Genomic DNA, 15,500 nt, shown 5'->3' with positions numbered 1-15,500 from the left:
GGAGGCAAACACTAGTGGAAAAAAAAGCTTTTAAAATCGGTTATTTTTAACTTTTAAAATCGGTTCTCTAACCGATTTTAAAAGAGCCGATTTTAAAAGTTAGACTTTTAAAATCGGTTATTTAACCGATTTTAAAAGTTAACTTTTAAGACCGGTTGTTTTATAACCGATCTTAAAAGTATTGGCTTTGTAAAAATTAAAACTGGAACGGGCCGTTCCAAAACTGGAATGGGTCGTTCCAGGTTGTTAAAATGGCCTAAAAATGTCGTTTGAAACGGGCAGTTCCAGAATAGTTTGTCATGAGTTCAAACCAATCCAAAACGGCATGTCCTCCTTGCAAAACAGCATGTTCTCCTTGCAGAATAAACCAACAACGAAACTAGAGACACGAGCAGAGCATGAGAATGTTACCTTGAGAATGAGAAGCTGGAGACTTTAGATAAGAGCGCGAGAGAGTAAAAAAAGGAATGGAGGGAAAGATCAAAGAGAATGAGAATGGAGGGAAAGATAAAAGGTTTCTGACGATACTTTTAAAATGGTTATTTAAGAACCGATTTTGTATTTAGTATACAAAATCGATTCTTAAATAACCAATTTTAAAAGTAGCACTTTTAAAATCGGTTATTTTATGATCGATCTTAAAAGTTATGTCTGATACAACTTTTAAGATCGGTTCTTTTGTAACCGATCTTAAAATTTGTGTCAGACATACCTTTTAAGATCGATCATAAAATAACCGATCTTAAAAGTACTTTTAAGATCTGTTAAAATTTAACCGATCTTAAAAGTGTTCACATTATTTACAAAATTGCCACCGCGTCACTTTTAAGATCGGTCACCTTGTAACCGATCTTAAAACTTCGATTTTAAATCCAATTTTTGCTCTAGTGAAAATAAAATAAAGTAAAATACTTTTTTTTCCAATGAAGTAAATTTAGAGAGTTAAATATTGAGAGGGAAAGTTTTATTGTTCAAATTGATATACTTTCTCAAACAAAATTATCTTTAATAAAAGATATTTGTCATATACACTAAAATAATAGTAAATTTAGAGAAAAATGTCAGGCTGCAATTTGGTTGCAAAAAATAAAAGCTACAAAATTAATTAAAATATTAAGTTAAATTATTAGATTATTTATTGCTCACCAAAGCAACTTATTCTCAGGTTAAGTTGGTTCAAGCTATTTTGAGTCTCTTTTTATTTGGCTTCGAATCTAAAGGCGAATGTTTATAAGTCAAAGATTTTTGTATCCAAGAATGGTCTCTTGTAACATAATTTAACATTTTGCCTGTGTTTTGGAGTGCCAACTTACTCATTATTTGGGGAAGTATTTGCCATTTCCTTTTTTGGTGGGTAGGACCAAGCAATCTGATTTTTCCTATTTTCTTGATAGATTGAATAGTAGAATAGTAGGATGGAAAAGTAAGCTTTTGAATGGTGTATGAACAATTACACTTGCTAAGTTAGTTTTGTCTACCATCCCATCTTATACCATGCAGAATATGTGGACTCTTGAAGGCATGTACAATAAAATTGATTCAAAGTTAAGATGCTTTATTTGGGATATGTCGCAACCCAAAAATTTTCGATCTTGCAACTTATGGTTTAGACATCCTTTCTAAGATCTCATCAATTAAGGAATGCCCGGAGACCAAACTAATCCTTAATTAATGGTTTTGAAAAATGAGTTCATGGAGTCGCCACCAATGTTTTACTCAAAACATTGGAAAAAGAAAAGGTTTTTGAAAGTCCAATAATGGCCTTGATAACCAAAATTGGGTTCAGGGGTTAGTTACGTGTAGGGAATGTATTAAGCACCCCTACAACACCCTCAATCGGTACCCTTATGATGAAGTTAGCATAACAAGAATTAATAAGTTAAATATTTAATCACTTTATTAATGATTATTTACATGCTTGAAGTTTAAATTACACAATTGACTCTAAAATGTCTACATGATTGCTTTTATTATAACAATGTTTATCCAAGATAAGAAATAAAAAGGAGAGAAGAAGATTGACTGAAATACCTCTTAAACGAGCTCTATTGAATCTTCAAATATGGAGATTTTAAGGTGCTTTGTGGCAACCTTTCACACTACAATATGCCTCACAAAAACCTCAAGAAATACAAAAAAGAGAGAGAGAAAGAGAGAATTTTCGAGCTATAAGGAGCTCTGGATTGATTTTCTGGCCCTGAGAACTGTGCCCGAGTATGCTATTTTATACACATCAGAAGTTGCCAGAACGACCCGTTTTGGATACGGAACGGGTCATTCTGGATCTGTACATTATGTGGTAATTTCACATCTTAGAACGGCCCGTTTTGAAATCAAAACAGCTCGTTCTAAAATTGGGTTTTAACACATAACTACCACGTTGGAAAGACCTGTTCCAAACTAGGGTTTTAGGCCTTTTTTGTGGTTGGAACGGCCCGTTCCAGTTTTAGAACTATTCTAGTTTTAGAACATGCCATTCCAGTTTTAGAACAACCCGTTCCAGTTTGGGAACGAGCCGTTTTGTTTTTGGAACAACCCGTTTTGGGCTACTAAGTCACCCTTTGTTGGGCTTTAGGCCTTCTGATGTCATGTCCTGTTGTTTGCATGCTTTGGGAACTTCTTTCCTTGATAATAGACGTCCATTTCATTACTTTTGTGGGTCTGGATGAAATTGGATGTCTACAGGATAGTAATCATAATCATTAGATTGATTGGACCACTATTACTAAACATTGCCACAATGGGGGATTGGGAGTGCATAAATGTTAGTTGATGAATATTTCTTTACTTGGGAAACATGTGTAGGCTTTTTTACATACATCGTCCAAGTTGTGAGTTAAATTACTTTGTCAAAGGTACACTAACAATTTATATTTCTGGAATCTAAATCTTAATACTAGTTGTTTATATACTTGGACTTCTATTATGAAAGCCTTTAATCATTTGAATTCAGGATTTTGCATTCGGTTAGGTAATGGTGATTGCTCTCTTTGGTTTGATTTGTGGAGCTTGGAGGGTCCTTGGTATCATAATATTGATGAGATTCATGAGTACGATAAAATTTCTTTGTTCAGGATATCTTTGTTGATGGTAGATGGCATCTTGAGTTCTTCACTATTGATATGCCACAACATATTAAAGAAAAATTTCCTCTTTTTTGCTTCTAAACTAGTCATTGAGTGATGTGAGGCCAATCAACTTCGAGTATTTATGATACTAAATCTATTTATGCGTGGTTGAATAGTGAGCCAACCTTTCATTTTACTTGTGCAAAGTCTTGATCCTAGTTGTGGAAGTCAAAATTTCCCAAAAAATATTATACTTCTCATTTGGCTTACCTACAAAGGAAGCCTTCCCACTAATTCTTTTTGTTTTATGCAACATCTTTCTTTTGATTATTCATGTTGTAGGTGTGAAGTAGCTCATGAAAAGACTTGGATACATACACTTCGTGGTTGTTTGTTTGCTCTTCAAATTTGGAGAATTATGTAACTAGATAGTGGCCCTTGGTTCTACATTGATGATGCAACTTTCTAGCTTCATCACCACATCCAAGGGAAACAACAAGTCATGTTTGGCATCACCTACTAGATGCCTTGTCAAGCTTGAAATGGAGCAATTTTATTGACAATAATTGGTCCACCAAGTATGTCTGCAACCAGATTTTGACATAGTTGCATGTATCACATGAAACTTGGTCAACATTTTCAATTGAGAAGCCTGCAATTATTATCTACTGAAAACCTTCTCTCCCTCAAGTTTTTAAAAACAAATATTGATGAAAGATCATTTGAAACCTAAAACGATCTAGTTTTGGTGGATTCTTTGGGATAACTTGGGAAATTGATTCATTGGTTACTATGGTGGTTGTGGTTTCACCAGTAATACCACTCCTTTACTGAACTGTTTACTATTTCTTATCATTATTTTAGAGATTTATAAATCATGGGAATCATGATTCGTGAGAATAGTTAAAAATTTGTTTTTTACACCAAATAGACTTAAGTTTTCTACATTTGCAAGAGTTAAAATTCGAACGTTGATCACTTCGTTAAGTGACATAAGTCCCTTATCACTCGCACCAACCAAAATTGATAATTAAAATCTGTTTGGTTACTCATAAAGGTTATTGGAAATATTCATACAGGATTCTTGAAAATTAAATATTTTCACATATGATTACAATAATATATTTATGGGTATATAAATATTTTTTTACCAAGAATCCTTTATTAAAATAATCTTATTAGATATATTTATTTACTTAAATCTTATTACAAATATGACATTAAATTTATCTTATGATCTAATTTTTTTTGAAGATAATAAAAAATTATTACATATATAAACAAATTTTTTATATAAAAAATATTTGCATTTGATAAAACTTAAACTATTTTAAAAATAAAAAATTTATAGTTAAATTTATTTAAATACAACTTCAACAAAAAAAGTAAACAAAGAATCGTTAAAAAAATGCTACCTTTTAAGATAAAATATATTATTTCATTTCATTAAAAATAAATAAATAAGTGTTAACAAATATCAAAGAAAGCAATTGTTTTTTGCGTGGCAATTATTGTTGAATTCACTGTCAGTTCGAGCAAGTTTAGCAAGGCATGGTATTCCTATTATTAATGATTTTTGCGCTTTATGTAATAATGAGGCAGAGAACGTATGTCATCTTTTTTTTTTTACACCGTAGAATTTTATGTAAAATCTGGTATTTGGTCTTTCACTGGTATTTCAACGTGTCTGCCTAATAGGTTGGATGAATTATTATTAAGTATTGGTGGATTTGCATTTGGGAAGAAGCATGGAAGGATATTCATAACTATTTGGATTTTTGTGATATGGAGTTTATGGCTTCATAGGAACCGTATTGTTTTTAATAATGAGATGTTGGATTGAATGGAAATTTTTGAGGCTATTAAATATCGATCTTGGAATGGTTGTGTGTGGATCTGAAGAGGGATCAATTATTGTATGTTAATTGGCTTATGGATCCTGTTTTCTTGCATCAAGCATGTGTCCTAGTGTTGTAATTTGTAAACGGGATGGAGTTCCCTTGGTACTCCTTTATGGGAAGTAAGGGGTCTTATACAATCACAAAAATTTGATGGAAGGTCAAAGCTATTGTATTGCACTTTAGAGATGGTACTACTTGATGCTTAGGTGTCATGTGGTCTGAGTTACAACACATTCGGGATGATAGAAATTGGACACATGGATGACAGACTCTATGGGTTTCCGTGTAATTGAATACTCGATGATTGTAATAGGGCACATGGATGTCATGATCAACATGCAATGACTCACGTGCAAGACATGTTTTATACCACAACGCAACAATAATTTGTATTACTTATATAGGAATATAAAACTTTGGAGTAGTATAAAATTTTTTGTAACTTTTTTCTTATTTCTCAATATTTGTGTATTTGGACCCCTAGTACCTCCTTAATGTATTTCTTTTGGCTAATAAAAAATACTATTAAATTATAGAAATAAATATACTTTAATAATATTAGTATTTTAGCCTATATAATGCATAGACTAAATATTTATTATATATAATTAAAAATTATAATAAATTATATATAAGCATATATTATGTTTGAATATATGAATCATATTTTAAATTTGTATCAATAAATATTTAAAATATATAAATTATATTTTATAATTATGATAAATAATTTACATTATAGTGAAATATTATTCTATTTATTAATAATTTATTATATTTAAAAATTTCTCTCTTGCCAAGTGTGAGTGTAAGTTTTATCCAAGTAAAAATGGGTAAAGTATAAAGCCCAAAACAATATGGCATGGCATAGAAATAGCCTGGAGGCCCAAATACAAATACCGAAAGGCATTAACGTGATTTGACAAATTTAGAGTGTGTTTGGATGGGTAATTTAAATGGAGTAATTCATTTGTTTGAAGAATTTCAAATTCTTTAAGGTGAAATACTTTGTTTGGATGGAGAATTTAAAAAGAATTTGAAATCCAAGCATTTGTGAAATTTCTTAAAATAGTAGAATTTCAAATTCTCCAAAAAAAGTAAGAATTTGAAATTCCTCATATTTTTTTTTCCTTATTTCACTTATATATTTTATTTTATCTCTTCATATTTTTAATTATTGAATATTCAAAAATACTTTAAAAATTATTAAATATTATCTAATATTAATTTTTTAAATTATTAAATATTTAAAAATTGGCTAATATTTATTTTTATAAAATTTTATTTAAAAATCTCAACATATAAATATATTTTTAAAATCAATTTTACCATGGTAGAATCAGATTATCATATCCAAATTAACAATTTAAAATTTTTTAAAAATTGAATTGACTTATCCAAACAAAATATTTTAAGAATGATAGAAATTGAAATCAAAGTAATTTAAATACAAAGAATTTTAAATTTCTTGAATTTGTAAAATTTCTCATCCAAATACACCATTAGGGTTTTTGTCTTTCTTTCTCTCACCCATTTCCCCAAAATTATATCTAGTTAGCAACATGGTTTCATTAAAGATCATCATATTTCATATTGTATTTAAATTACGTCAGAAGCAATCAATTTTCTAGATCTAAAGGTCTTTGATGGCAACATTGCTATCAAGTTTGACATTCGAAAGGCTTTTGATACTTTAGATCAGAGGTTTCTCCTTCAAGTTTTGAAGGCTTTTGGTTTGGTAATATCTTTTGTAGCTAGATTGAAACTATTTTGCATCCAACTAGATTATATTTGTAACACCCTGAATTATCTACTAATACAATATTAATTATTATTTATTTTTATATTTATGAAGATTATTTTCTTATAGTTATTTTAGTTGATTAAAGGGTTTTTATAGAATATTGTAAAGGTTTGTAATAATTTAAATTATTTATGAAAATTTTTATATAAAATTCTGGGTCTTTTTAGGCTAGAACAGGCTGTTCCAAAAAGTGGAACGGGTCGCTCCAAACGATGAAAGTAAACTATTTTTGAAGTAGTTGAACGGGTCGTTCCAAAAGTGGAATGAGTCATTCCAAATTAGTAAAGAAGCCAATTTTGGTTATTCTAGAATGGGCCATTCCCAAAGTGAAACGGGCCGTTCCAAGATTCTAAAAAAGCCTAAAAATCTAACTTAGAAACGAGCCGTTTCAATTATGGTCAATGTGTGTTAAAATGAACCCCAAAACGGGCCGTTCTAATTTGAGAATGGACTATTCTGATTTTTGAAAACGGACCATTCTGATTTTAGAACGGGTCGTTCCAGTTGTAAATTTTGCATATAACGAATGGCTCCAGAACGGGCCGTTCCACGGGCCTTTCTGGGTACCCCTGAATGCCTATAAATAGGAGGAATGTGGTGAAAAAAAAATTATAAATGAGAAGGTAAAAACTTAGAGAGAGAAAGAGAAAGAGAGAGAGAGAGAGAGAGAGAGAGAGAAAGAAAAAGGGAATCCAGAATGCTAGGATCTTCTTCAAAGAGATTGGATTCCACTAAGATGTACACTTAAGGAAGAATGATTCTCGGACTTGAGGTTCCTAAGCTATGGAGGGAAGTATCCAAGCTCAAGAAACAATGGACTACTCACTTCAAAGAGAAGGAAAGAATGGAACTCTCCTAGGGTTTTGAGGTGAGAAGCTAGAAGACTTTGAGATAGAAACTCGGCCAATGGCTCTCAAATTTCAATATGAATCAAAGTGAATACAAATTGTTTTAGGAGGGATCATATAGGTCACCGAATTTTGGGAAGCCACTTGGCGCCACATGATAGGTCACATGTTGGCGCCAAGGTTTGAATTCAAATTCAAATTTGAATTCAAACCTTGTGTCACATGTGCATAACCGGTCATGTGTAGCTAAATGCAAATTAAGTTGAATTTAGTATGTATTTAGGGTTGCATTTCGGTGTCACACTTGTGAAGCCAAGGTGGTGCCAAAAGTGTGACCTAAATGCAACTTAAATCCATCCTAAATTTAACCTAATTTGTCCTAACTCAAATGAACTACTAATCCTCCTTAAACCCTAATCTAATGACCAAAATACAATGGTCTAGTGAATACAATGAATAGGAAAAAATACAAGAAGGAGAATGAGCCCAATATTGGGTATCAAAAGCCCAAAGCCCAAGAAGCCCAAAATTAAGCCCAATACACCTAAACCCTAATCTATGGTCAAAATACAAGACCAACAACAAAGTAAATTCCTATGCTAAGAAAATACATTCAAACATGGTGTTCATTCAATCATAGTCCAAGTGAGAAGCACCCTAGGCCCACCAAGCCCATTGGGCCCACTAAGCTCTGAAGCAGTCAAATCTTCAAGTAACCTCCTGGCCATTGCTCTAGTGGTTGGGCCTTTAGCCCATGCTCTTCCATCATTCCCTCCCTCTTGAGAAGGATTCGTCCTCGAATCTGAAGACTTTTCCTCATCATCACTAGCACCTACAAAAGGTTTAAGATCACTAACATTAAAAGTGGTGCTGACTCCATAATCAGAGGGTAAATCAAGTCTATAAGCGTTATCATTGATACGCTGCAAGACCTGAAAGGGACCATCTCCTCTAGGACTGAGTTTGGACTTCCTTTGATTTGGAAAACGTTCTTTTCTTAAGTGAAGCCAAACCCAATCACCTTCCTCGAAGATCATAGACTTCTTGCCTTTACTTCCTTGTTTTGCATATTTCTCATTTTGATTTTGAATATGAGTTTTAATCCTTTGATGAAGTTTCTTGACAAAATCAGCTCTTGAAGCCCCTTCCTTATGAATGAAATGTTCAATATTAGGAAGAGGTATCAAATCTAAAGGAGTTAAAGGATTAAACCCATACACAGCCTCAAAAGGAGAAATATTGGTAGTTTTGTGAACTACCCTATTGTAGGCAAATTCGATGTGGGGCAAAAACTCATCCCAAGATTTGTGATTACCCTTTAGGACTGCCCTAAGTATAGTAGATAGAGATCTATTCACTACCTCAGTTTGGCCATCTGTTTGAGGATGACAAGTAGTTGAAAAGAGGAGTTTGGTTCCTAGTCTTGACCACAAGACACGCCAAAAATGGCTTAGGAACTTTGTATCTCTATCTGAAACTATAGTCCTAGGAAGCCCATGAAGTTTAACCACATCTCTAAAGAAAAATTTTGCTATGTTGCTTGCATCATCTACTTTGTGGCAAGGAATAAAATGAGCCATTTTACTGAAACGATCCACTACCACAAAGATAGAATCCATTCCCCTTTGGGTTCTAGGCAAACCTAGCACAAAATCCATGCTAATATCTACCCAAGGAGAAGAAGCAACAGGCAAAGGTGTGTATGTACCATGAGGCATTACTTTAGACTTAGCTTGTAAACAAGCCAAACATCTAAAACAATGCCTTTGGACATCTTTTCGCATATGGGGCCAATAAAATTTTTCTTTTAGCAAACTAAGAGTTTTCTCAACTCCAAAATGCCCCATAAGCCCACCTTCATGACTCTCTTTAATTAATAATTTCCTAATGGATCCTTGGGGTATGCATAACCTTCCTTCTTTATACAAGTACCCCTCAACCATATAGAAACCATCAAAAGCTTTTTGTTGACATTTTTTATAATTATCATCAAACTCAAGATCTTCCTCATACAACTCCCTAATATTATCAAATCCAAGAATTTGAGTACCTAGAGACACAAGTAAAGTATGTCTCCTAGATAAAGCATCAGCTACAACATTTGATTTTCCTTTCTTGAATTTAATGATATATGGAAATTGTTCAAGGAACTCTAACCATTTGGCATGCCTCTTATTTAACTTACCTTGACCTCTTAAATACTTAAGTGACTCATGGTCACTATGAATGACAAACTCTTTGGACACAAGATAGTGTTCCCAAGTTTGTAAAGCTCTAACCAATGCATACAACTCCTTGTCATAGGTTGGGTAATTGAGGGAGGTACCTTTTAGTTTTTCACTAAAATAGGCAATGGGGTGTCCTCCTTGCAATAACACAGCTCCTATGCCAACTCCTGATGCATCACATTCTAGCTCAAAAGTCTTTTCAAAATTTGGTAGAGCTAAAATGGGTGCATTAGTAAGTTGATCTTTAAGTAATTGAAATGCTTGGTCATGCTTTGAAGTCCAATCAAATAAAATATCTTTTTTGACTAGCTCATTCAAGGGTGAAGCAATGCTAGAGAAGTTAGGCACAAATCTTCTATAAAAACTTGCTAGTCCATGAAAACTCCTAACTTCACTAACATTTTTAGGCTTGGGCCACTCTTGAATGGCTTTGATTTTCTCGGGGTCCACTTGAACCCCATTTTTGCTTACAATGAACCCTAGGAAAACCACATGATCCACACAAAAAGTACATTTTTCAAGATTTGCAAATAATTGGTTTTCCCTAAGGATCATCATAACTTCTCTAAGATGTCCTAAGTGATCATCTTGAGAACTACTATAGATTAATATATCATCAAAATAAACAACAACAAATTTTCCTATACATTCTCTCAAGACATGATTCATAAGCCTCATGAATGTACTTGGTGCATTAGTTAAACCAAAAGGCATAACTAGCCACTCATACAATCCAAATTTGGTCTTAAAAGCAGTTTTCCACTCATCACCCTTTTTAATTCTTATTTGGTGATAACCACTTTTAAGATCAATTTTAGAAAATATAGAGGCACCATGTAATTCATCAAGCATATCATCAAGTCTAGGGATTGGGTGCCTGTACTTGATTGTGATATTGTTAATGGCCCTACAATCACAACACATTCTCCATTTTCCATCTTTCTTGGGCACTAACAATACAGGCACAGCACAGGGACTCAAACTCTTTTGTACCCACCCTTTATTCAATAATTCATGGACTTGGTTCTCTATCTCTTTAGTTTCTTGAGGGTTTGTCCTATAGGCTGGTCTATTGGGTAGACTAGCCCCAGGCACAAAATCAATTTGATGTTCTATACCCCTAAAAGGAGGAAGGCTTTTTGGACCTTCACTAGGGAATATATCATCAAATTCTTTTAATAAATGAGAAACTTGACGAGGTAAAGAACTAAGTCCAATGTTTAAATTATGACACTGAAGCACACTTTTACAAAGAAGAAGGTAAGAAGGCTTTTCAACAATTAAGGTTTGTTTTAAAGTTTCTTGTTGAACTTCTTCTAAAGATTTCTCTTCCTTCTTCTTTGAAGACTTATGCTTCTTTTCCTTTTTTTTAATCAAGTTTTTTTTTTCTTCTTCTCTTTTCAATTTCATTTGTACTTGATCCTCTATCACTTGTGAAGGAGACAAAGGATGAAGTACAAATTTCTTTTCTTTGTGGGTGAAAGTGATTTCATTGGTAAGGCCATTATGCATGGTTTTCTTATCAAATTGCCATGGCCTTCCCAACAAAATATGGCAAGCTTCCATGGGAACTATGTCACAAACCACTTGATCTTCATAGTTACCAATAGAAAACTTGACTTTCACTTGCTTGTCAACAACAATATCCCCATCTTCATTAAGCCAATGAAGTTGATATGGTTTCGGATGGGGAATAGGAATAAGATTAAGCTTCTCAACCAACCTTGTGCTACAACAGTTGCAACAAGACCCACTATCCACAATAAGAGAACAAGCATTATCAAAAATTTTACACCTTGTGTGAAAAATGTTCTCTCTCTGTGAAAGGTGAGATTCATGAGGTTGGCTTCCTAGAAGCCTTCTAATCATGAGAAGTTGACCATCATAAGGATATGCACTTTCAACTTGATGGTCTTCCTCACTTGATTCACTATCACTAGAAGTAGTGGAACTAGTTTCGTCAACACTACTATAAATGTCTTGTCCTCTTAAAATCATTACCTTTTTAGTTGGACATTGAGAAGCTATATGGCCTCTCCCAAGACACTTAAAGCATTTGATGTCACTAGTTTTACTACTAGAAGTGACAATATTTTTATTTTTATCTTTTTCACCTTCTTTTTCTTTTTCAAATCCCTTGCCAAGTTTCTTAGAAGAGTCAAATTGACCCTCCCTCTTGTAGTCCTTCTTAACATAAGAGCTAGATTGAGTTTTTCCTTTAAAAGAGCTTTTTCTCAAATTTTGTTGTTCCACCCTTATACAAAGTTGGACCAAATCATCAAGGTCCCTATAAGGGAGTAGCTCAACCTTATCTCTTATGTCAAAATTAAGACCACTTAAAAACCTAGCAATGGTCAACCTTTCCTCTTCCCTTATACCAGCCCTCATGAGATACAACTCCATCTTTTGTCTATATTCCTCAACACTCATACTCTTTTGTTGGAGTCTTTGGAGCTTATCCATAAGCTCCCTACTATAATAGGAAGGTATGTGCCTTCTTCTCATAGCACTCCTCAATTCATTCCAATAAGTGATGGGAGGATCATTATGAAGTCTTCTCTCTCTTTCCAAGGATGTCCACCAATACATGGCTTGTCCTTGAAAAGCTAGGGTGGCCAAAGGAACCTTTCTTTCCTCACCTACTTGATGACAAGTGAAGATTTGCTCCACTTTCATCTCCCAATCTAAGTAGGCGTCCACATTTTCTTTTCCATGAAAGTAAGGGAGATCAACCCTTGATTCCCTCACTTTGTGTTCTTTAATGACTCTCCTAGGTGTTGGTTGGTAGTATGCATCCAAATTCAAACTACCATCATTTTCTTGACTTTGAGAATCATGGGAGCTCTTGGTTGAGCTCCTAGAAGAACCTTTTGGACTTTTATTTTTATTTAATCTTTTCAAAAGTTTTTCTTCTCGTTGCTTAATCATTTGAATCTCTTGTTCTAAAGCCATGATTTGTACTTCTTTTTCAAGTTTTTCTTTTTGTTTTTGAAGTACTTCATCTTGCTTCCAAAGTTTTAGTGCTTCAACCTCCTTTACAATTCTTTTAAAACTTTTAGGAGATTGAAAGTCACTACTACTTTGAGAATGTTGACTCATGATTAAGCAATAAGAGTTTATATGCTATGCAAAAAGGTATAAAATATTTTTGAGATTTTCTAGGAATGAAAATAGCACTTGGAAGTCTAAGTGTACAAGTTGCACTATCAAGGGAGGTGAGCTACAAAGAGCCACTTAATAACCAAGCCTTTTCAAGTGGAAATCACTAAACTCCTTTGTGGTACTTTCAATTCCCCAAAATTTTTCACAAAAATTTTGAATGCTTTTTCACAATTTGTTTGTATTTAAGACTAAACTAAACGTGAACAATCAAATCTACACAAGTCTAGACGAAATTAAGCAACTAAGTAAACACAATTATAGACAAGAAACTTTAAAGGAAGCAAAAAACAAGTAGCTAGTCGGATAACCCTAAGTGGAAGCTTGAAACATATGAAATTTCCAAGCCACTTCCACTAGTACTACACGTGAGAAGGCTATCAAGGGTTAGATATACCTGACCAGCTTCTTAATACTCCCTCCAAGCTTTACAAATTGGTTTAAAATACAAAAGATTTGGCAAAAATGTAAACTAGCCTAGGAAAACAATAAAGTGGCGGCTTTGGCAACCAATTAGTGACGGATTGTTGTCCAAATTTTCCAACACTTAATCAAGTGTTTAATCCGCCACTAATCCTTCAAAATAATGCTCCTGGACCTGCAAAAGAAACACAACAAAGAGGTTAATGTGGCTGCCTCACAAGGTGAAGGGATTGGTCACTCAAGTGAAGGAAATTTAGGAGAAATTTTGGTCACTAATTTAGGTCAAATTTTTAGGTCTTAGTGTCCAAACTTTTCCTACTCTTTGTTGAGCAATGCTTGATCCTTGAACAAGGATTTGAGGCCACTTCCAGCACAGGGAATTTAAAGAAAGAAAACAAGACAAGCAACAAAAGCACAATTTAAAAAGCTTATACCAAAAACAAGAGTAATAGGTGTATATGACAAGACACAAAGAGGTTCAACAAATAAAACTGAAAATTAAGACTCCAAATAAAGCTAGCACTCAGTTAGGAATGTTCCTAGATAGGTACTAGAGTAGATGAACAAAACAAAAAAAATTTGAAATCAATTGGATAAGTATAGCACAAGTAGTAGCAAAAACAATAACAAGGAATCAAGTGGATTTTTCAGCTTGTACACCTCTCGGCTTTTTCTTTATAAATTTTTTTCTATATTTTTTTTTAATTCTTTCTTTTTCCAGTATCAAATTAAGAGTCCAGAGAGTATATTTGCCTTTTGTTTCAAATTTTTCAATGATTCCAAGCTATAGAAACCGAGAATACAAATCAGCCAAAAATTAGGTCAAATTTCAAGTGAAAATGAGAAACTAGTGCACTAATCTTTAGGTTTTGGTTTGGATTCCTTTTGAACTCTTTTCTTTGGAGCTTTTAGGTCTTTAGGCTCTGTTTTGAACTCTGTTTTCTAGCCTCTTAACTCACTTTTTTTTTTAAAATTGGAATCCACAAAAAGAGTGCACTAGAATTAGGAATACACTTGAAATTTTGAGTCACAAAAATTTTTAGAAGATTTTTCAATGGAATGTGATTTGAAAACTTAAGAACACAATAGAAACCTAACTCTAAAGAAACTTACTATAACTAATAGCAAGTTATGAACACAATAAGGCAAAAGAAAAAGCACATATAGGTAGCTAAAAGAGAAGCAAAACCGAGAACACAAATTGATGAACAAGACACAAAAGAAAATTAGTTCAACATGCTATTCAAGGAATTTTAAGACATATAAAGACTACACAAACACACTAAGACAAAACATGGATTAAAAACCAAAATCTAAATGCAATGTATGCAGTCCAATCACGGACACATAATAGGAATGGAGAGACTCAACATTAAAATCAAAAACAAGCACAAGCTAATAGGTCCTAACAAGTTGATTGAAGGAGAAAATCAAAAAATCAATCAACCAATGGATCTATGGAACAAAATATGATATAAAGCATATAGATCCGAATAGAAACTCAAAGAAGACAATGAGAACACAATGAACACAAAAACAAACGGACCAAAACTCAAGAACACTTATCTCCTTGAAGACCTTGCTCTTGATACCAAAAATGATGGAGAAGACTAGGAGAAGTGGACGTTGCTCTCCTCCTTGAATTCGCCAATGCTAGGATCTTCTTCAAAGAGATTGGATTCCACTAAGATGTACACTTAAGGAAGAATGATTCTCGGACTTGAGGTTCCTAAGCTATGGAGGGAAGTATCCAAGCTCAAGAAACAATGGACTACTCACTTCAAAGAGAAGGAAAGAATGGAACTCTCCTAGGGTTTTGAGGTGAGAAGCTAGAAGACTTTGAGATAGAAACTCGGCCAATGGCTCTCAAATTTCAATATGAATCAAAGTGAATACAAATTGTTTTAGGAGGGATCATATAGGTCACCGAATTTTGGGAAGCCACTTGGCGCCACATGATAGGTCACATGTTGGCGCCAAGGTTTGAATTCAAATTCAAATTTGAATTCAAACCTTGTGTCACATGTGCATAACCGGTCATGTGTAGCTAAATGCAAATTAAGTTGAAT

The 15,500-nt window shown here is 33.5% G+C and overlaps 1 protein-coding gene across 1 annotated transcript; it reads right to left on the bottom strand.

The window, feature by feature from the left end:
* Positions 1-10,407: 10,407 nt before the first annotated feature.
* Positions 10,408-14,447, bottom strand: LOC145952277 (uncharacterized; the record flags this gene model as incomplete). Its single annotated transcript, XM_083064612.1, has 1 exon — positions 10,408-14,447. A coding segment is annotated over exon 1 (2,541 nt), but the record flags the coding sequence as incomplete, so codon positions are not given.
* Positions 14,448-15,500: the final 1,053 nt, after the last annotated feature.

Source organism: Cajanus cajan, chromosome 10, assembly GCF_000230855.2.
Source record: "Cajanus cajan strain Asha chromosome 10, NIPB_CcT2T_4, whole genome shotgun sequence".
Classification (NCBI taxonomy): Eukaryota; Viridiplantae; Streptophyta; class Magnoliopsida; order Fabales; family Fabaceae; genus Cajanus; species Cajanus cajan.
Note: the sequence above shows the minus strand (reverse complement) of the source record. Positions and strands in the feature narration are given on the sequence as shown.